The sequence below is a fragment of the Toxoplasma gondii genome, chromosome Ia (assembly GCF_000006565.2).
Source record: "Toxoplasma gondii ME49 chromosome Ia, whole genome shotgun sequence".
In the NCBI taxonomy this organism is placed as follows: Eukaryota; Apicomplexa; class Conoidasida; order Eucoccidiorida; family Sarcocystidae; genus Toxoplasma; species Toxoplasma gondii.
Window position 1 is genome coordinate 696,266 of NC_031467.1, and position 20,306 is coordinate 716,571.

Consider the following 20,306-nt stretch of genomic DNA (forward strand, 5'->3'; position numbering starts at 1 on the left):
TCGGAACGCCAGACAGGCAGGCGCAGTGTCTCTTGAGTGAAGCGTCTTGTAACAACGCCGTGAATGGGAATTATCAAAGAGCATGCCAGTGTTCTTGAAACAAGTGTCCAGCACCAACCGTTTCGGAATGATGGGTTTGAGGAGCTAAGCATATTCTTTCGTGGACCGGTAGGAAATCGAGTTCACACTTCATCGTCTTGTCGGTCGGTTTCATTTCGTGTGCGACGAGTGCACTTAACGAATCAAGAACAACTCTGAAAGCAACTGGTCTGTCTCTCCCACCAACCCCCCCGCGGCCGTTTCAGCAACGTCCGGAGTAGAGCCTTAACTTCATAGGCGTGCGTACACGATCGTATTGCAGAATGGTAAAGGCAGAAGGCCCTGCGTTTCCAGGTTCAGCGGTGGGCCCTTCCTCGCCAAGCGACAATGCTTGGTTTTCTGTCGCAAATCGCGGGCTCCTCAAAGAAATTGACTCCAGACCCCTCTTTTTCTGCTGCTTACACGGTTCGCGGACTCGTCCAAGGACCTCCGAAAAAATGTCACTCTTCGTACCACACATGTGTGGCAATAAACAAACTATCCGGACTAGCCGGTCGCTTGCTCTGTGAGTAGCACATCACCGGATCCAACATAACTACGGCTGCGAAGGCTGAGATGCGAAGCGCAACAGTCATCGCAGGGTGAGGTCACATGTGAAACGAGGCGAACGGACGACGGCCAGCGTCCAGCGAGTGTTGTGCCCGTTCTACTAGTTTCCCGGGCGGGCTGTCCAGCTGGGGTGTGTATTCGAACGAACACCAGAAAAGACGGGCAAGACCTGTGCAAGTTTCATTTAGGTGTCGCCGACTTACAGAAACCATTGACGACTGCGAAGTCTATCTTCGGGGATCCGATCTTCTTCTGTCGATGCGTCTACGCGATTGTCTTGCTCTTCAACCCTCCACTAGGTCGATACTTGTCACCTAGATCTGTGTAGAAACAACTGGTGAATAGCTGCGCGCCCCACATGTGTCGCGTCGCTGTTGCTTGACAGTCTACAGCTATATGCTAATATGTCCCTGAGAGTCGCGACGCCGACCGTGCCAGAGGGCGTCAGAGTGTCGCAACGCGACACGTAGATGTATGGGCAGTTTAACACCCATCATGTCTTTGCTATATCCGGGTTTTCGTTTTCGGGGCTCCAGTGAAGCGAGATTATATCTTCAGCAAGTCACTAAGCCTAGTAGATGTATGTGCTCGTACTGCAACCCCCCTCCTGGCATCTTGCGTCGCATAGCAGACATACATCGTGGGGTTTTGGCCCGCTAGGTTACCATCACGCTCAACGGCTTCCAGTTGAGGAACCGTGTTTTCCCCACATTTTCATGATTTTGTCCAAAAGTTGCAGAGTCGACTTCCATCTCTGGATAAGGTAAACAGCAGCACTGTGGGCAGCGCCTGTCTCCAAGTCTTGTGCGACGAGGAACGCACGTCGTCTGTCCGCTGGCGAGTCGGGACACAGTGCCATTTTCTTTCTAGCAGTGGTTGCATCCCCCTAACAGGCCCTAAGAAGACAAAACACTCAATTTACTGAAACTTCGTTCCGCCTGTAGATGTTTATTTGACAATGCAGCGATGCATGTCGTATAAGGTCTCACCTGGATTTTGGAAAGTGTAGGATGGGCTGCTTTCAACTAACGAGTTTTACGTCAGCTCGTTGTGAAATCTTCTACAGATGTGTTATTGTGAGTTTTAAGATTTTCGTTTCCTGTTTCCCTTCGATGACCGCTTTGCATCGTTCCAACAAATGTTAGCAGTTCGCACCAGTGGCTGCTTCCTGCCATCAGTTGATCTGTTCTCCCGCTCCGTTCCAGGGCTTGAGCAGTTGCCTCGTTCATCGTGTGTCCGATTTAAACAGAACATTTTGACGCCGTCGATTCGACAGAGACCGAGCATGCCTCGTTTTGATGTTCTGAGGGCTTGTATTCAGGCAACATGGCACCGGAAAATGGTAGAAGCAGTTATTCTGCATATATCAGACTGTTGTGGCTTCTGACGGCGGTAACTGCTGCGTCGGCCCTCGTCACGAACGTCTCGGGGGGGACGGCAGGCGAAGATCAAACTTATGGATATGTGAATGTCGGAAACAACTCTGATGGTGTCACGTTCATTTTTTACGGCGCAACCGGAGATCTCTGCAGGAGGAAAATTTAGTACGTTCCGTACGGAAACATCAGATAGGGACAGACTATATACCGTTACTGGTAAAAGGAGTTTCTCGCTGTTCGATCTGTGTTCATGCAACCTGCGTCTAGAAGACACCATTACGGAGTTGAAGGTGAGAGACTCTGTGTTGCAAACTGAGTAACCAGGCAAAAACGGACTCGTGTGTTCTGCGCATCTACGCGTTGCATCTTTTCGGGTACGGTGTTTCCCATGTGTGTTGTGCGTCATGTCATCCGTAGCTCTTGCTGGTTGATACAGGTACAGCGCAAACGCTTTATCAAGAGTGATCTTATTTCGAAGTCGGTTTTCCGTGAGGCGTGGGTTTTGGACACTCGTTTGCGTGTGAGCTGGTAGATGAAGCTTTACCTTGTGGCAGAAGCGTCGTGGTTTGTGTCTTTTGGTTTTCTCTGTCCGGTTAGCCCGACGGTCTTCCAACTATATTTGGAGAAAAAGCTGCCGGAGTCGTTTCTCATTGTAGTAAGCTTGCGCTCCATAAGAATTATATCTTACCAATGCATCTTTGTGGATACGAGAGTCCCGTAGAGAGGACTCGCTGAGTGCAAACTCCTCAAGTGTTGTTGGCTTTCACGAGTGCGGTGGGAAGAATATTCTGCAATCACTTATTGCTGCTGCTACTGCCCACTAAAACAGTGATGTTTCTGGGGTGCTACGGGTACAGACAAAATCCGTGCAACGTTTTATGCAAGCGGTTTATAGCGTGGGCACGTCTACCATGTTAGTCGCCTACCAATTGGACGTCATCTCCGGCTGTGGTGCGTTTCAGGGCATGAGCAATCAAGCCATGAGCTTGGTCGACTTCCGTAAGATGCATCGTCCTCAGCTCGAGTAAGCATACAGATGAAACATCGACGGTTTTTGTCTGCCACTTTAAAAATTCACCCCTCGGGGATTCGCACATCGATATTCGCCACTGTGTGGAAGTTTCGATGGAGCGGCACGCCTGCCGTCCATGAGCTACATGTGGGTGTATGCTGTCCTGTTAATGGCTTTCAGGAATGTCTTGCGTTCTTATAAGCGGCTACGTGATCCTGCGAGGCTACTGAATCAGTTTGAGCAGCGGATGAGCTACACGTGAGTTCACGTCCACAATATATTCATTCTTTGGACTACTTCAGAACCCACAGCTGATTTTGATAGAGTTAAGTGACGCCCAGTTGTGGTTGATGACAGGAATCATCAATGAAATCCTTCGTGAACCCTTTCAGATAGGCACACTGGTTCTCTCTTCGCGCATCATATCAAGCCCGATTAAACGAGGATGCTTTCAGGTATCCGAGATGTTTTCCCCACCATTGTCTTTGGCGAGCGTTGCAAATGCTGGTGTGTCAGCGGGTACAACTGATGTGTGTTGTTAACAACAATTGGCGTTACAAAGTCCCTCTCATATTCATTTTGCCAATCTCGCAAGGAGTTGCCCTCTGAAGTTTATCGGCAACCGTAAACTCTGACGTGATTCGGATGGCGTGCGTCTTGTTGTTCCTTTACCTCGTATTCAACAGCACGGGATCGATCGACGATGATAATATTTTAAGTCATTTCTGCCACAATATATCGAGAATGGAACAGGCACAATCCCCTAACGCTTCTTGGGGCCGAGTACTGTACTTGGCGCTGCCTCCTCATATTTTCGCTCCGGCGGCGGCCGGCTTCAAGCGGAATTGCTCGACACATAACGGTAAGATTCTTTCACTCACTATTAGTAGCTTCATCATGGCCATTCGTTTTCTTGTCCATGTCCACTGAGTTGTGTAGGGATTGGCACGCCATGGATCAGCTGCTAAGAGCAACTAAAAATATTATATACACCTCCAGTGTTTTTTGGTATTAACACGTTCAGGCGCCCCTTCACAGCGCAATCAACTCACGGCTTTTATGTGGAAATTTAGTGTTAGAGTAAACCGTGATATAACCAAGTGAAATAGTAGAAGTAGCCAAAGCGGCTGACTGTGGCGTGATGGGTCAGCAGGCGAGCAAGTGTGTCGTCTGTTGTACGAGCGATACGTCTGCCGTTAAATTTGCCTCTCGAATGGCTGCCGTAGGTATATTTGTCACTGATCACGAGTATGGTTCTCAAATGCCTCAAAAATGTTTGGGAAGCATTGGGGGGGGCCGTGTGGCAGCTCTGCCTGTTATGGGATAGGAGGCTACTCATATACGCGGCGAACTATCGATTCGGGTTGGCAGAAAACGCCCAGGCTTCGAATACGACGTGTTGATGCGTTGTCTATTCAGTCTCATTCACACGCACAGGTGATAATTTGGTTCGTCTCACTGGCCGCACATGTGGAAAATTGTGTCGTTCAAGACGGCCATTATCAGATTTAGAGGCGATAATATTCTCTCTGGATCTATCGTGTCTAAATGCAGGGTGGACGCGAGTAGTAGTTGAAAAACCATTTGGACGTGATTATGAGAGCTCAGAGCTTCTTTCGGAGCAGCTGAGGAGCGTGCTGCTTGAAGAGGAAGTAAGACGTATTCAGTGTGCACAACCACCTTAGAAAACAGACAGAAACCTGAGACATACTGCAACTGTTTGTCTGTAGCCATGACGAACACCGACGTATAGCACGAGCTGCATCGAGAGGTTTTCTATCTTGAAGGAAATATGAAGGCATACGGCGCAGAGGCGTTATTATCATGTTGCTGCAGACATACCGAATAGATCACTATCTCGGCAAGGAGATGTTACAGGCACTGCCACCGCTGCGATTCACGAACTTCTTCCTCGAGCCGGTACGTCCTGGTGCATTCTCAAGCACACTTGAGACTACTGAATGTGGCAATGTTGTCAAACAAATCACTTACCCACGATGTTTATTTCTTTCGACACTCAGCAGGTTTGAGGGCGTGCTGTATCACACTCTCAATTTTGAAGTGGTTCGCGAACATTCATCTAAGTAGTTTACATGCTTCCATCCCGCTCCCGAGGGGTAGTCTATCGTGGGAGCCCGATCTTGTCATATCTCTGTCTGCAGCTCATGAACCGAAATTTCGTGAAAGCACTCACGATTTCTTTCAACGAGGATATTGGTATCAGCGGCCGCGGCGAGTTCTTTAATGCATACGGTGAGTTGTTCGTGCTTGCTCGACTGCATTCTTGCATATGTTATCACCTGCTCCTTGATGCATGCATCGACTAATAGCGCCCTTCCCCCCTGGCAGACGCCAGCTTGTTCGCTCTGGTGCTAATGCTTAAAATAGTGGAAACCTCTGAAAATGTTTGATCAACGGTGAACCTCGTGGAGAGTCCCTGTTTATAAACTCGTTTCCGTGAGAGGCTGTCGACGTTTCTGAAGGGTTGATGTTTTCACATTACTCCTAGGCAAAGTACTATTCTGTCCCTGTTTCGTAGGGATCATTCGGGACGTCATGCAGAATCACCTCCTCCAACTTCTAACTCTCGTGGTGATGGAAAGACCAGCCACTTTGAGTGATGAGGATATCAGAGACGAGAAGGTTAAGGTTCTGAAACAGATCGCTCCCATTAGTGAGTTGTGGAAGGTCAATCAATCTCTGCACTGAAACCTGGTAGACGGCTTTTTGGAAGCATTGGGACGGTGACCGCGCCGGTGGTTTTTCCTATTGCAAGGCATAGCAAACGGATTTCTCTTCGCGATTTTCAATATGGAATAAGGCGTAGCACTAGCGCTTGTAGCAGTAACAGAGCAAAGAAAAGCGAACATGGTCCGCGTTTGCGAGTAAGGGTTCCGGGCAAGTGTGACGTTGTGTGTGTTCTTGAAAGAGGAGCCTTCTCTATCCACGGTGTTGGAAGAGTTGTGTTCTGCATTGTTCATCTAGGAACTACAGTTAGGTATACCTCTAGTTGCGTATATTGGACGAATTAGCGTGGCGATTCCTCAGGAGTAAGCGTAACTGTTGATCCTGATGTTAGGGCCAAGAAGGCGGTTGTGTTTGACCAAGCATATACATTTGGTAGCAGCATTCGGTCACGAGTTTAACAATAGGGAACTCTTTTTATGAAATATTTTCTGGTGCATTTATTTTAATTAGATATGTGGTATATTAAAACAAATATCCAGCAGGTTCTTGTAAAATGGGATACCGTCACGGTAGGCCTCACGTGGTGCCTTTGCCTCTGTACGGTGTGCAGAACTAGAGGAGACCATTGTCGGTCAGTACTCAAAGTCGGAGGATGGAAGCGCTGGATCGTATCTGGAGGTACGATATTTTCCGCAGGTAGAATGTAGCGTGTTGTTTCTGTTCAGTGCTTATTAGGAAGGAATAGAACCAAGGCACACTATTTTTTGAGGTGACCCAGCCGTGAATTCTTGTCGTCAGGACAGCCCTGTGTTTTAGCTCTGAGGATTCCACCATCTGCAGAGTTTTTTGAAAGAGGAATCAGCAACAGGTGATGCGGTTTCCACCGTTTACAGACCGATGGAGTGCCCTCGCACTCTCGAACGCCCACTTACGCCGCGGTATGTATGCACATACGAAGTCCTCGGTGGGAAGGAGTTCCCATTTACATGGAGGTATGTTTACCGCTTCGTAATTCAAAGCAGACGCCTACGTGATGGAGGTTTGAGCCACTCTTGGCTCTGTCGGAATCTTAAGCAGGCTAGACTATCTCACAGGGCCGCAGATAACAGAAAACATGGTTTTGGGGGTCGAAAAACGAGCATATACGTAGTATGTGGGAGCGGGGTTACACAGGCCGTTTTGTGCTTGTGACACGTTTAATGCCGACACACTGGTAGATAATTATGGTGAGCGGGCGCGATTGGTGGGCTCGTCACATTGAGATTCGCGAAGTTACGGCAACTGTGTAATTCGGGCAACAGTCATTTCTCAATGTAGTGGTGACCTTGGTGCGTTCAGGCTGGTAAAGGCATGGGCAAGAGGATCGTCTACGTCCGCATAGACTTTGCTGGCGTCCCGGGATTCAGAGAGAGTAACTATGACTTCCCAGGAAATAGTTTGATTTTAGAAGTGAGCCTCCGTATTTAAGGAAGTGCCCCTTGTTCCATGCAAACCGATTTCGTAGACATGTCGCGGGTTCATTGGCAGATGCCAACCACATCACTAGACAAGCTAAACAATCTAGGATGCGGGATGTGCTCAATATACCAATTCTCGTACTCTTCTTTCAATTGGACAAAGCTGAAGCCGAAGCATCGCAAAATCCAGCGTGTGTTTCCTCCTTTTTTTACAGGTCCAGCCGCACCCGTCTGTGCGCTTTGAAGTCAATGCCAGGGCACCTGGACTCGGAGCGACTTTGGGAAGGAACGTCTTGAAAATGGATGGTAACCTATCATATGTGTCCATCTTGGAGTAGCGCTGATGATCCCTGAATTGTCTCAATGGCTGATTATCCTTTTTACATTTGAGATTGTGTGACGATGCCATGCTACCCGCCGACCCTCTCCTCCCAGTCCGCCCAACGCCAATGATGTTACGAGCAAAGCAGTCGGATCTAGAATGCGGCGTTCTTTCACTTATTTTGGCTTGCTGCGTTTCTATAACACACGCAGAACTCAATAATGTTTCAACTACGTTGTTCAGGGTAACCGATGAGGGGCGATATGGTGGTGAAATGTTCACATGCACAGCGAATAGTAGGTGGGCATTGCAATTTCCTATTGTTCTCTGCAAATTGGGGATGTCTTTCGGTAGTTATCTGTGAGTCTCCCTGCTTAGGGTAAGTTCCGACTACGCGTGCGCGAGTCCACTTGTGCCCTTTCCGTGATCGTTTCTTTGTGTCGCTGAGAATGGTGTGAGGAAAAACCAAGAGAAAGTAGCTTATTGTTGTACTTTGGCATCGGACAGATGGCGGACGTCAAGCAATGGTATTCGAAGTTGAACTCACCATTTTATTTTGATTGGTCATGTATTGCGTCATGGGTACACTAGAGCAGCCGTGAAAGGTGTGCGGAAGGGCTGAACGCGCGGCGAAACGTGTAATTTCGTTGTGGTATTGTGTGAGTGTTTTGATTCGTCATTCAATGCTTCATGCATTTCCGCTGGGTTTCTGGCGGTTTCTCTTGCAGTCAATCCGGACGGCGTGCGGATCCCCGATGCATACGAAAATCTTCTCCTCAACGTGCTCAGCGGCGACAAAAGCCATTTTGTTAGAACGGGTGTGTTCATCGTATCAGCGCCGCAGACGCCTTGTACTAAGAAGGCAGCTGATTCAATATCCCAAATGCGAAGTTGAAGGCTTTGGAATGATGTGTAGGGTGTCCAGTCAATTTATAAGTCTGTCTGAAGTTGAAGCCGCTAGTTCTGTATAGCCAGACATCTAATTAGGGTCTTTTCCACGAGAGCGGCACAGCCATGCAGATTGGGGAGTGGTGGCAGAACAATCGAAGATTTTCCCTCACTCTTGATCTCGTGGCGCATGTTTGTTGGCGTGTGTTCAGATGAGCTCCGCGAATCATGGAGAATTTTCACGCCGATGTTACATGCATTAGAAGATTTACAGGTCCAGCCACGACTGTATCCTTTCGGGACACCTGGTCCTAGTGGCGCTGTTGATGAGCTGCGCGCAGCTGTCGCTGCCTCAGTGAACGGTACGCAAGGCAAATCTACGATAGATAGCAGAGTCTCTCTGCGTTTTTCTGCCAGCACAGGGAAACAGAGGTAATGCTCGTCGTATTCGCTTAAGCACAAAGCAGGCGCCAGGGGATCACTTGTGCTATAGCGTGAGGAGTTTCTGTTTTGGTAGGGCGTGTGATTTTGGTAAATTATAGTAACGTTGGTAACTAGTGGAGCTATCAGTGAAAGCGTAGACTTGCATCTCTTGACGCTTCATGCATGTGTTGTAAGAAGTCGACGTCCGAAATAGCCGCAGGTTTCCCTTTGTCAGACAGCGACGGTTAGGCCGTAACTGCGGCTGAAGATGCTCTTTAATTCAGTAATGCAGACAGGGACAGTAACATACACATTCGTTTCACCCGTGGAGGCGGAAAGCTCCTGGCACGTGTTTCGTAACTGGATGAACGTTTTTTATACCACAGCAGTCATAAGACATTGGCCGCTCTTTGGCGTTATTCTCTCACTCGCACACGATTATATTAGCAGCCGAAGAAGAATGGTGCGACAGATATGGGAGGCACTCGCAGCCAGCACAGCAAGACATCACACGTGAAGGCAACAAGCAACTTGAGGACGACAACTGGCGAGTGTTGCTCTCGTTCCGCTTTGTTTGGCCGATTGTTCCCATTCTTCCATTTCCTGGTTCCAACGTTCCAAGCTGCAAAGCTCTGTTGGCAGCATTCATATGACAGGCCATGGCAAACGTCTTGATACCCCCGGCACTTCGTGGGTAGCGTGACGATGCGTTAGGACACTTGAAAGACAGAACATAGTACGGTTGTTGCCTTGCAGAAAACGGTGATGGGACAGATCGTAACTCCGTCCATGATAGAGGTTTATTCAAAAATTTAGCAAGGATGAGAGGCCGCAGAAATTGAGTATAGAGATGTACGGTGCCTTTTCACATAACAAAAGGAGTTCGCCATCGTACCTGCCCTCATAACTTCTCTGAGCTTTTTCTCATAGCTACTGCGATCGGCAAGCTTCTTCTGCAGTCTGCACAAGACGTGAGAGCATCCAAGACGTCTCGCTGTATTCAGGCTAGACGAAATTTCTATTTTGGTGCATCGCCAGCGAAGCTGCTACATGAAAACATGGTTACCTCTGTATTTTGGACTGAAATCGCTCTTTCAGAGCAGAAACTCTCGTATTCACTTCGGCATCAATCATAGCCGCTACGGCCATATCATTTTCGACCCTCTGGCGCTACGGAAAAAGGAGAATAAAGGGTCACTGAATGATGGCCGGGGACGTCTGCAACAAAACGGCTGCGACACAATGAAATTGGTGGACCAGCTGAGCTGCTAGAGAACTGTAAAGCAGCAAAGCCTCTGGTCACGCTCGTCCCACAGAGTGCCTTTTGTCCCATCTACAACATAAACGACGGCTAGACATTACTCGATCAGTAACTACATGGTATCGACAATGCCTGAAATGCGCGACTTTCCATTGCATCCAATGCCATTACATACTCTTTTTCCAACTGGTACGTATCCGTTGAAAGGAACAACGCGACCACCGGAAGTCTGCAGTGTGACGGGGTCGAAGAGAGGCAACACGGCAGCTGCGGGGTACCCATATACACTTCAAGGACACGTGACAATCTGTCTCGAGGTACAGATACAATTCAGAGAAAACATGTCGCCGCACGACATCGTGAGGAGCAGGGACACCGACAGCTTCTGGAAGTCTGTCGTACATATCAATCAAATTATACAGTTACTTCTGAGCGGAAGTAAGTGATTCTGTCTCTTGTGCTGCTGACAGGCTTCTTTCGGTATTAACCTACAGTGGTCTACGATCTGGTGAATCTACATGCATGTCGACACAAACAGAAAGGGCTCGAATCCGAGCCGACTGATGCTAGAGGGAATGGGCTCGGACGATATTACTTCAGCAGTTTGTCCTTCGCGGAGTTGGCAACCAGCCACGTTGTGTCCCAATTTCCACTGCAGCACTGAGCGCGAGGCTGAATTGTGGAAGACAGTCCATACTTGAAACTGTTGCCGCATTTCGGATTCGTTTTTTTTTAAGCTGCAGATCTCATTGTCACGGGCTTGGACAAGCTCTTGCAATGATCTGCAATCTCGTCGGGCTTCCTGCAGCGCTCATCGGATGCAGATACACGTATATTACTAGTCATCCACTACACTTTCTTCGTCCATTATCGGCTGAACGGATATAGCTGACTACAGCTGGTGCAAATAATCTCCATCCCCAAAGTGTTTCAAGAGCAGTTTGTGCATTACATTGCCTGTCGGAGCCTCTCCGCCGAAGCACCAGAGGCATCAAGCGTGCGTTCCCTATGAGTGCCCGCCCCGTCTCTTGACGGGTTGACATGATGTTTCGGATCGGCAATTAAAAGGCAATGTAGGACACACGAGATGCAACCCACGAACTGGTCATGCTCTAGGATATCACAGATTCACGCTTAGTCGAAACAACATAGCCCCCTAGGCACGCCCTTACTCGAAGAGACTCCGTTATCTGGGCTTTGCGTGCCTCGAGATCCTCACACCGACGAGCTATCGATGAGTTCTCATCGGTAGCGCGGCGCAGCTGATGGATTTCTTGTTCTAACACCTGGCACCTCGTGGCAAGACTCTGTGATCGGCAAGGCAATCAGAAGTAAAAACGGGTATGTCATTCATCGCTGCGGTCCTTTGTACGTCCCAAACCCAAATTTTTCCGGGTATGTAAAGCATAACGTGCTAATGCTTTTTCGTGTGGTGGTTTGTCCGCATGTGATTAGTGTTTGCGGAACCCAGCAAGACTGAGTCGATTTACTTCCCAGCAGAATGATCCGGCATTACCGCAGAGGTGATGGTGTGGTGGACAGCAGTCTCGAAGATCATGGGCTTTTGTGTCACCTCATTAATCGAAGAACTGATGAAAAGGTTACATCATTGAACGACCTGCCTTCTAGTGGCTGTGACGTGTAGCACCGCCGCATTTGGTTAGAAGAGAAAGATAGGAGCCGACGGATGAATCGCGAGATATGTTCTGCCGTGGTAGCAGGCAACAGCATGTGCGCGAACTACAAATGGGAAATATTGCTATATTCTGTCATACAAACACCGATCCCCCATATGAAGTGACGCGTGTACCTGTCTCTGCTCCTCGTGGAATTTGCATTTTTGCTGTTGAGACCTGACCTCGGCTTCTGCTTCTTCTCGAGCACGCTGTTCTATCTAAGGGCAAAACAGTGGTTGAGAGTGTTTATGATTAACTGTTTCGGGAATTAACCCTCAAGGTTGTGAAGGGTTGACTCAGTGCCCAACAGTGGAATATGGGAAGGAGCGGGGCACTCAGTGTGCCGTTCCTGATGATGGCATCAAGTCGAGCGGCGTGGTTACGCTTGTGACTGTTCCGCCTAAATACGTACTTTCAGTGCCTCAATCCGCGCCTCTGCCTGACATCAAAGGACAAACGAGGAACTACGATTATTTAGGCGGGAGAGACCAACAAAAACAAATCTGCAATGATGGTTATGATCTTGTCCTGGAGCACGGATTGATTGCGCTGCGCTTCCAGAAAAAATCTGTCCATCTATTGAAAGGTAGTGGTTTTTAGATCAGAGAACTTGATGTCATATTTGTGACCAGACTCCACAATCAGTCGCTTCTATTTTATCAGCAGCCAACGGGGTGTATATCGCCAATTATGTGCTGACAATGAGGGAACATCAAGGCAGCCACTTTCGGAAAATAGGTCAGGAGCGTACAGACTGCCCACATGTCGGCTAAATACGGGTCCTGGTGGCACGTACTCATTTCAAGCAGGTCGAAGGCATCCTCAAGAAAGCACACATTACCTTGTTCAATAAACAGATGGTTAGAGAGTGGGAAACGAACATAGACGACAGTGGTTTTGCGACAGGTCGAAGTACATACATGAGTATTAGTCAGTGAACACGAATCAAATCTGACATATAAGCTGATGAATAGATGTTCGTGTATGTAAAGGCCAAGGGGATCGTTACAACTGCAAAAATTACCTCGTCCAGCTGGATCCGCAGGACTTCGAGCCTTCTGTGGCTTCGGTCTACCTCGTCCGCCAGGCCCTTCTCCCGGGCCATCTGATCCGATAACTGACTGTGCAACGTGTTAATTTCATCTTGATGACAAAGTTGTCGTTGCTGCAGTTCTTCGTTCAGTAGGCTTATTTCCTCCTCATGCTGCGCCGCGGCAAGAGCAGTCCATGCGCACACGCAGGGGCCAATTCTTGTAGTGGATTTGATGCAAAAGCAGTTTCGTCCACACTGCGAGTGGTGGCCGCGCCTCTACATTGTATGTTGGACCTACTTGACGCTGCCGCGACCGCATTTCCTGAGCACGTTCAGCTTGTTTCTCGAACTCAACTTTGTAGTGGAACAAGAGTGATTTGTCCCTCTGCAGTTACGGCCAACAAAAAGTCGAAATAAAACGGTTTTTTTCCCTCACATGCTCCTTACAATTGACTCCATTGTTCAGCTTAGGTCTCTAAAACTCCGAAGCAGTAGTACCTCCAGAACCTTCATAATTTCCTGACATGCAGACAGATCCTCCTCGGTCTTCAGCAGCCTCGTGCGCAGCTGGAGAAAAACAACACACTTTACATACCGTTTCTCAGGATAAAACGAGCTAGCCGGGTACCGTTGCGATTCACAAAAACTTCTTTGCCGTAAATTCGGCAGGAAGCAAAAGCGTATGACGGATTTTCAAAGAAATGTTATTTTGAAGCTCTTCTGCCCGTGGGTGAAGATCAAGCAAACAATCTGCGTGTTGTGTGTTCCCAGAGAGTGACTTTCCCAACAGTAGTATACTGACCATAGTGACGTGTGTCCTTTGGGTGGGGTGCAGTCTCTAGAGCGCTTGTAAGTCCAACGACACTATCCGCTCCGTTCAGGGTGCAGAGGGCCTCGACATGAGAATGGGCAGAGTAAAAAATCACCTGGATCTACCTACAACAACCGTGTCATCAAGCATTCCCTCAGACCTGGTGAGCAAATTCGGGAACAAATATTCAGAACAGATACAGATCTAGCAGATCACAGTTCGACTATAAGAATGTGTGTGGATACTTTTTCACAGTAAACACTAGCTGCAATGAACCCACCATATGTGTGTATCAGCTAATTTGGTTCAACTTACTGTTTTCTCGGAGGCTGTCGCATCTCTAATTGTCTGCTCCTTTAGTCGCACTTCCTCCTGAACGGATATCATAGCCTGCAGTGCGCGGAGGTGATGCTCAGTTTCCTTGTGGCTAAACTGGTGACAGTGTCCTGTCGCTGTGCTGCCTACCTGTGCAGAACGGAGAGTGCCGCTCTGGGCGTGGAAGTCAGCGCCAAGTTGAGTAAGCTTGAGCTCTAACTGCATCACGCACCGCACAGCACGAGAAAACTCGTCAAAATAAAGATATGTTGGTTCGTGGCAACTGTGTTTGTGGTTTCATTGCCGCAGGCGAACACCCCACAAGAACGCCTGAATATCTGTTCTATAGCCGGTGAAATCCTTAAATATAATGTCATGCTCGGAGTATGCTTATTAGCGGTACTCCGTGTTACCGGTCGGAGAAACAGGAGCATCGTATGAAAACAGTGTAGCAAAGGATAGAGTTTCCTTGCCTGGACAGGACGGGCTGTCACACGAAACGGCAAAAAACGCAAATCGGACTGCACATTGTAGCATCTTTTCTTTCTTTCAGTGTGCGTTCTCAAATTAGGGCAAACAGCTTGGGAGAAAGAATGCAGAAACACGACTGCCACAAAGTTTCGTCGTTAGGTAACTCACGCGGGCGAAGTCTGTTCCCAAAGGCCCAAAGTTATATTTCGCACCTGCTCGTTGACTTTTTTGTATTTATTAACAAGCCGGTTTTGGGCTTGGATTTTCGCCTCAAGCGTAGCAGCGTTGACTCGTAACTCCTGTTCAGTTGGGAAGGCCAGCCATGGTAAGCACATGAATCATGACCACCGCACTTAGGCTTCACTGCTATCGAAGGAGTCAACTGCTACCAGCATACATTTGCCGTGAGGATCGTGTTCGAACTTCAGACACACAGAACGGAACACGAGGCGGCTAGAGCACAAAGAATCGGCAAATGTTCCAGGCAGAAATCACAACCGTGTCCGACAACCTAGTTGTAGAAGAGCAACGAAGATCTTTCCTTGGACTCCTCGGCAGTGGCATCTGGCCTGAAGCTAACCCAATCAATGTTGTCATCTTGACGACGGTTACAAGTTGAGGATTGACAAGGTCTGATAGGCAGTGTTCACGTGTCCATCATCACCGACAATAAAAAACCTTTTTAACAGTCATACCCGGAGCTGCATCATTTCTTCGGTCACTATTCGTGCTTGTTCTCGACTAGCAGCCGCTTCTTCGTTTGCAGCTTTGAGTGCTTCAATGCTCTGTGTACAAATTGAAAGGGACAAGAACTTGGCGTCTTCCCTGCAACCGCCATGAACCTGGTGACTGTCGCTAGAGCCCTCTAGCTCCAGCAGTACCCGCTTCCAGCATTCGGTCAGATTTAAAGCCTCTAAGTACGGTCCAGTCAATTGGAGCCTACCTCCGCCAGACGATGAGATAGGCAGTGCACTTCCTCCTCTTGCTGACGTCGCTTCAGTTCTTCTTCGGCAATCTGTTGCTGCAAACGAGCGTTTTGCTGAGTACACAAAACGGAACAGCGTGGAGAAGAGTGTATCTTGTTATATCGGTGTGACGTGGTTGAGACTTGAGATATAGCGCAACACTGTGTTTGTCCGCAGACGACGTAGTCTCCAACTGTTCGTTCCCTACGTCCTCCGATCGCTTCGCGATATTATGAACCTCTTCCATCTTCTGCTTCTGAGCTGCCCTCTCTTCTTCGGCTTGTTGGGTCGTAGCACAGCATTGTCTCAAAAGATCTCTTTCTCTCTCCTACACGGAGAAGAAAAATGGACAGGTTGGCAATTCCACGCACAGCCTTCGACATGAAGGTGTGGTCGTTCCTTGGGAGTTGACTGCGGCTGACCACGATGTGTGTCACGCGACCCTCAGAAAACCTCACAAGAAGACACCCACACCATGAGTGATTTTGGGAGGTGAATGTGAACGTTCTGGTTCACCATGACTGGACAAGCTGCAGTAACAGACTGAGAGGTGCCTCTCATCGCGTAAAGCAAGATACCAACCACTGCACGACAGGGCCTCGGGGGACCATAAGGTGCCTCCTGGTTCATGCGGTGTCATGTGTAAACGACACAGTGTAGAAAAATAACCGTCAAGACAGACGGATACGGGTGGTCGTGAAAGGCATGGATCCACACCAAACAGACGTACTTGCAGCTTGTTGACTGTTTGCTTCTCAGTCGTCAGTTCGCACCGCAGGCGCTCGAGTTCGTTAGTCGCCTTTGTAAGAATGACACAGCGGCGCAGGGCATGTCAAAGTGAGGAAGTAGTGTTGTTTGATGCGTCAGCATTGGCGCAGCGTCAAGGGGGTAACTACAGTAACACTAGACTCCCAGTGTGATTTGGCGGCACCGCTGTCACGTATTCACTGTACAGCCAATAACAATACAGAGGGAGTACGTTAACTGATCGAGTGCTCTAACGGTGAAAATAGAGCAGATCACAGTACCCACGAGACAAGCTAGCTGAAAGCGTTATGAGCAACACTTCGTTTTCTGTAACCCTTGGCGAAAACCAGGACTAACATGAGCATTAGATGTCCGATACCTTGGCCACTCCCACCGCATGGAGGGACATAATCGCAACATCTGGAGGCAGTCTTGTGAGTCACCATGTATCGAAGACAGCGTGCAACATGACGTACGACTTCAAGCCGCTGGGACAGAAGGTGAATGTCGTTGTCCTGGTGAACTTGGATAGCCGCCCGTCTGTCGCGTTCCTGGCTCAGCTGATGAACCTGCGTCTTCAAGTCTCCTTCTCTGTACTGAGCAGATGAGCACCGGTACGGCATACCTGGTTGAGCAGAGGCGGCTGAGTCCGACCATGTCGTTGACAACCAGCTCTTCATTATAAGCTTTTGAGCATGCGTGTAACGCTAAGTTCCTATGGGGAAAACCCTACGTGCTTGGCGGTACTGTTTTGCGTGGAAGAACAACGCAGATGTGGGTTGGTTCCCCACCGCGATTAGCAGGGAGCCAGCAAACTCCAGCTGTCTGGAATCTTCTCTATGATTAAAATCACATTTTACATGAATCCGTACGCGACTACGACTCCTCACCTTAAGTTCCTCGTTCTTCTGCTTCTCCGTTTTTAGCTCGAAACCCAGTCTAGCTGAAGTGGCTTCTGCCTGAGAAGAAATCCTCAAACGCAGCAGGAAGACGCTCCCGTGGTGATGATGATTTTCTTGATGTTGGATCCGATGACGGGCAGCTCTCCATCGGCCGCGGCGCCGGATCAAGTCTAGGAATATCGCCAGTGCGTTTCTATTAGAATAGATAGTGTCGTTGAGAAATCCATAAACTGGGATACAATGGCGTTGGTCACATGAGGTAGCAACTAGGTTCTACGTGAATTCTCTGGAGAGACGTGACAACGGTGGTTATCAGTGGTTATTACCTCTCGCTGCTTTTCTTGGAAACTTTCGATTTTCTTCTGTTGTGACTGGATCTGAAGTGCAAATTGGGTGTTGACTTGTTTCAGGTTCTCCAACTCGGCCTACAAGCAAAATGACTGAAGGAACAGTGCAAGCGATGATAAACTTCTATGCGAAAGACACAAGGAAACCATAACGCCAATCGGAGTCCTCGCTTGTCCGTTACTGGAGCTTGTACAGTTTTCGAATATGAATGGCGATGGACATATTCAGGATATTGAGTTGCTGGAGTAGCTCCTCGAGTCACTTCCGTACTTTACAGGAGGCGAATTTCTGCTCAACCATCCGCAAGTTGCAAACGTCTTCTTGGAATCGAGAAAGCTCTTCTCTCAATCTCGCGTTGTCCGAGTCAATGTCTCCGGCAGCTTGCTGAAGCTGGCGGAAATTCTTCAGTTGCTCTTTTAGGCTAAGGCAAAGCTCCGTTTCGGACTTCCTTTGCTCGGCTAGTATACGCATTTCGCCTTGAAGAGCGTTACAGCGATTCTGGTTAAAGAACCGAACAAAGCAGCATATCGACTGCACGCGTACAACATTTTTTCACACCAGTAACTGACAGCGCACGAGCATGAGGTCGCGCAGACTTGTCTAGTCGAGTGCCCATTGTGTATCCATTTTGGGATACACAGCACGTGAACCAGTCAGCTGGGCGGTGGGTGCACTCAGGTCGTCATTCGCACTTATCGTGAGCAAAAAAGTATCTTCTTTTGTTAGTGCGACTCTTTCAAGATCGACAACTTCATATGCACGTAGCTACTGTGCGGTGGCAAAAGGCACTTCAGCACCAGGAGCAGGATCATGTCTTAAAAGGAAAGCGGCATCGTGTACGTTATTCTGCAAGTCGTTTTTCAGCTGGATCAGGTGAGATGCTGAGCTGCACCTGTAGTTGTTGATAAGCGTGGCAAAGTCATCGGATGTCCAAACGGACACAAATGGTGTCGGTTGCATGGGCCCGTATGCGTGAATGGACCCGGCAGTGAGCAATAATTTTGGCGGCAGTGACAGGTAGCCAGAGTGTCACAGGTTGACGGGTCGACCGCGGAGCCACAGTGACGTTCATGACGTTACCTTTTCTATTGAAATGTCTTGTCGCAGCTGTTCATTCTCCTTCTTACTCTGAGCCGCGGCCAATTCCGTTTCTGAAAGGGCAGCCCGAGCTGAAGTCAGCTGCTTCCATGCACACTGCAGAGTCTCTTTGAGGGCGTCTGCTTTTTGAAGCTTATCGTGGACCTGATCTTGAAACATTTTGGCTTTAATCCTTTCATCATCGTACTGTTGCTTCGCCTGATTCAACTCTGTACCTGGAAGGCAGCCTCCACCATGCAGGCGACACCGCAAAAGCCTCCTGATCGAAGTGCAATATTGTCTTTTCTTTCGCTTCCATCGATTATTACAAGACCTCTCTAACGGTAGAATTAACAGCTGTCCTTACTCAGCTTCAAGTTTTCCGAAACCAGAGCATTGCATTTTTCGAGAAGCGACGCAACTTGTTCCCGTAGGGCGCCATTCTGCTTTTTGCATTCCCTCATCTCCGTCTCTAGGCAAAGATATCTCTGCTCGGCATTTTCCCTGTCGTGTCTCTGAAAGGCAATGACGTCACAACTAAGGGCAGGAAGACGGTTTCTAAGTCTATAGCGGGGCTCCTGTGGACTCCCAGTGGTTGTGGTAGGCATGCCTCGATGTTAATTCCGAATGTTACTGCATTTCAAAAGTGGAAACATCACAATAGGACGTATGTTTCACGTCCGGACTCGTCCCGGTCTCACAGGCTCTCCTGATACTTGCTCACGCGCGTTCATGGGGGACTGACATTGTACAGAGAACGGCATAAGCTAAATCTTGACCAAAGCCAAAATCTGGCCAGGCACGCTCCCAAAGTCTCCAGAATTCCTACGGAGTTCCGCTCGGCACAGTTCCTTGCAACGGAGGAAGAAAACTTCCTGACAGTACCCGGCGTGTTCAATTCCTGAGACGATGTGTGCGAAGGCGGCTTCTTTCGAAATTCGCCAGGTAAGATAATATTGGGAGTTCTAATCCTCGGATTGTATCAGCACCAGTTGGTCTGCTGTGTGACTTGCAATGTACGTAAGCAGTCGGTCCAATAACCACTGCAGCGCAGTTTTGTGCGTGTCGACGCACGGTTGGTGAAAAAGACTTGCTTGTCGCTGAGCTTCTGAAAGCAGATGTGTTTAATGATAATAGGACCCGACACGTTGATGAGCGAAAACACTATCATCCATGTTTGAGCTTCTTGTGTGTCACCAGGACTGCGACGCGCCTTGCAATTTCCGATGTCTCGATACCTCTTTGCTCGTCTGTGCTGTCGCTTCTTGGAAGGCCTTCTGAAAAGCATCCAGAAAGTCCTCCGATACCGAAGAAGGTGTCATCTTCTTGACCGCTTTTTCTGTTATGCATGACGAGAGACCAGCCGAACTCTGTGAGACCGATGCAAAACCTGGTGACATGCACCATGGACGTCTATTAGGAGCGGATATACTTCTGTACTGTATCGTAAAAGGGTTTGGGATGGTCCCTACCGATGCAGAGGACTGCAGTGAAGAGGCTATCTTTTTGACCCGCGGAGATGCAGTCAGACTGCGGTCGCCACTTCGAAAGTTGGGCACCCAGGACCGAGGAACAGAGCAGGTGAGCCGACTTCTGGGAAGAATTGACAGTGTCTCACCCCTCGACAGACTGTACTTGGCACAAGGTGGCGACCCAGGCCATGAGCATTGCACGTCCATAGCGAGAGGAAAAAACGAAAGTGTCAGCGATTACCTGGAACGAAAAGCCACATCGGTGTGCGAAAGTCGACACAGAAAGCTCTACATTATCGATATCGAGGTCTTTCATGGCCAAAATGGACGGTTCTCAGCCCGACTATGATCCCTTTATAAAAGAATCTGCTGAGACTGGTACTAATTCCAGGCGATCAAACGTTTTTGATG

General features: G+C 48.7%; 2 protein-coding genes across 2 annotated transcripts; one reads left to right on the plus strand and one right to left on the minus strand.

Annotated features, from left to right (window-relative positions):
• The first annotated feature begins 412 nt into the window (after window positions 1–412).
• Window positions 413–9,564, plus strand: TGME49_294200 (glucose-6-phosphate 1-dehydrogenase). Its single transcript, XM_002370158.1, has 16 exons — window positions 413–1,411; window positions 1,970–2,192; window positions 2,625–2,682; window positions 2,990–3,051; window positions 3,220–3,297; window positions 3,726–3,901; window positions 4,594–4,691; window positions 4,876–4,959; window positions 5,202–5,292; window positions 5,579–5,713; window positions 6,338–6,405; window positions 6,621–6,719; window positions 7,066–7,176; window positions 7,400–7,490; window positions 8,235–8,324; window positions 8,607–9,564. Exons 2-16 carry the CDS (start codon window positions 1,975–1,977, stop codon window positions 8,828–8,830), a joined length of 1,683 nt encoding a protein of 560 aa, XP_002370199.1. The 5' UTR covers window positions 413–1,411; window positions 1,970–1,974; the 3' UTR covers window positions 8,831–9,564.
• Window positions 9,565–12,154: 2,590 nt separating this feature from the next.
• On the minus strand, window positions 12,155–20,102 carry TGME49_294210 (hypothetical protein; the record flags this gene model as incomplete). The annotated part of the gene is made up of 14 exons (XM_002370159.2): window positions 12,155–12,193; window positions 12,779–12,958; window positions 13,086–13,172; window positions 13,286–13,354; window positions 13,914–14,132; window positions 15,328–15,423; window positions 15,558–15,677; window positions 16,080–16,148; window positions 16,987–17,055; window positions 17,325–17,423; window positions 17,617–17,877; window positions 18,427–18,659; window positions 18,791–18,938; window positions 19,662–20,102. The coding sequence occupies 14 exons, from the start codon at window positions 20,100–20,102 to the stop codon at window positions 12,155–12,157; spliced, it is 2,130 nt and encodes a 709-aa protein (XP_002370200.2).
• Window positions 20,103–20,306: the final 204 nt, after the last annotated feature.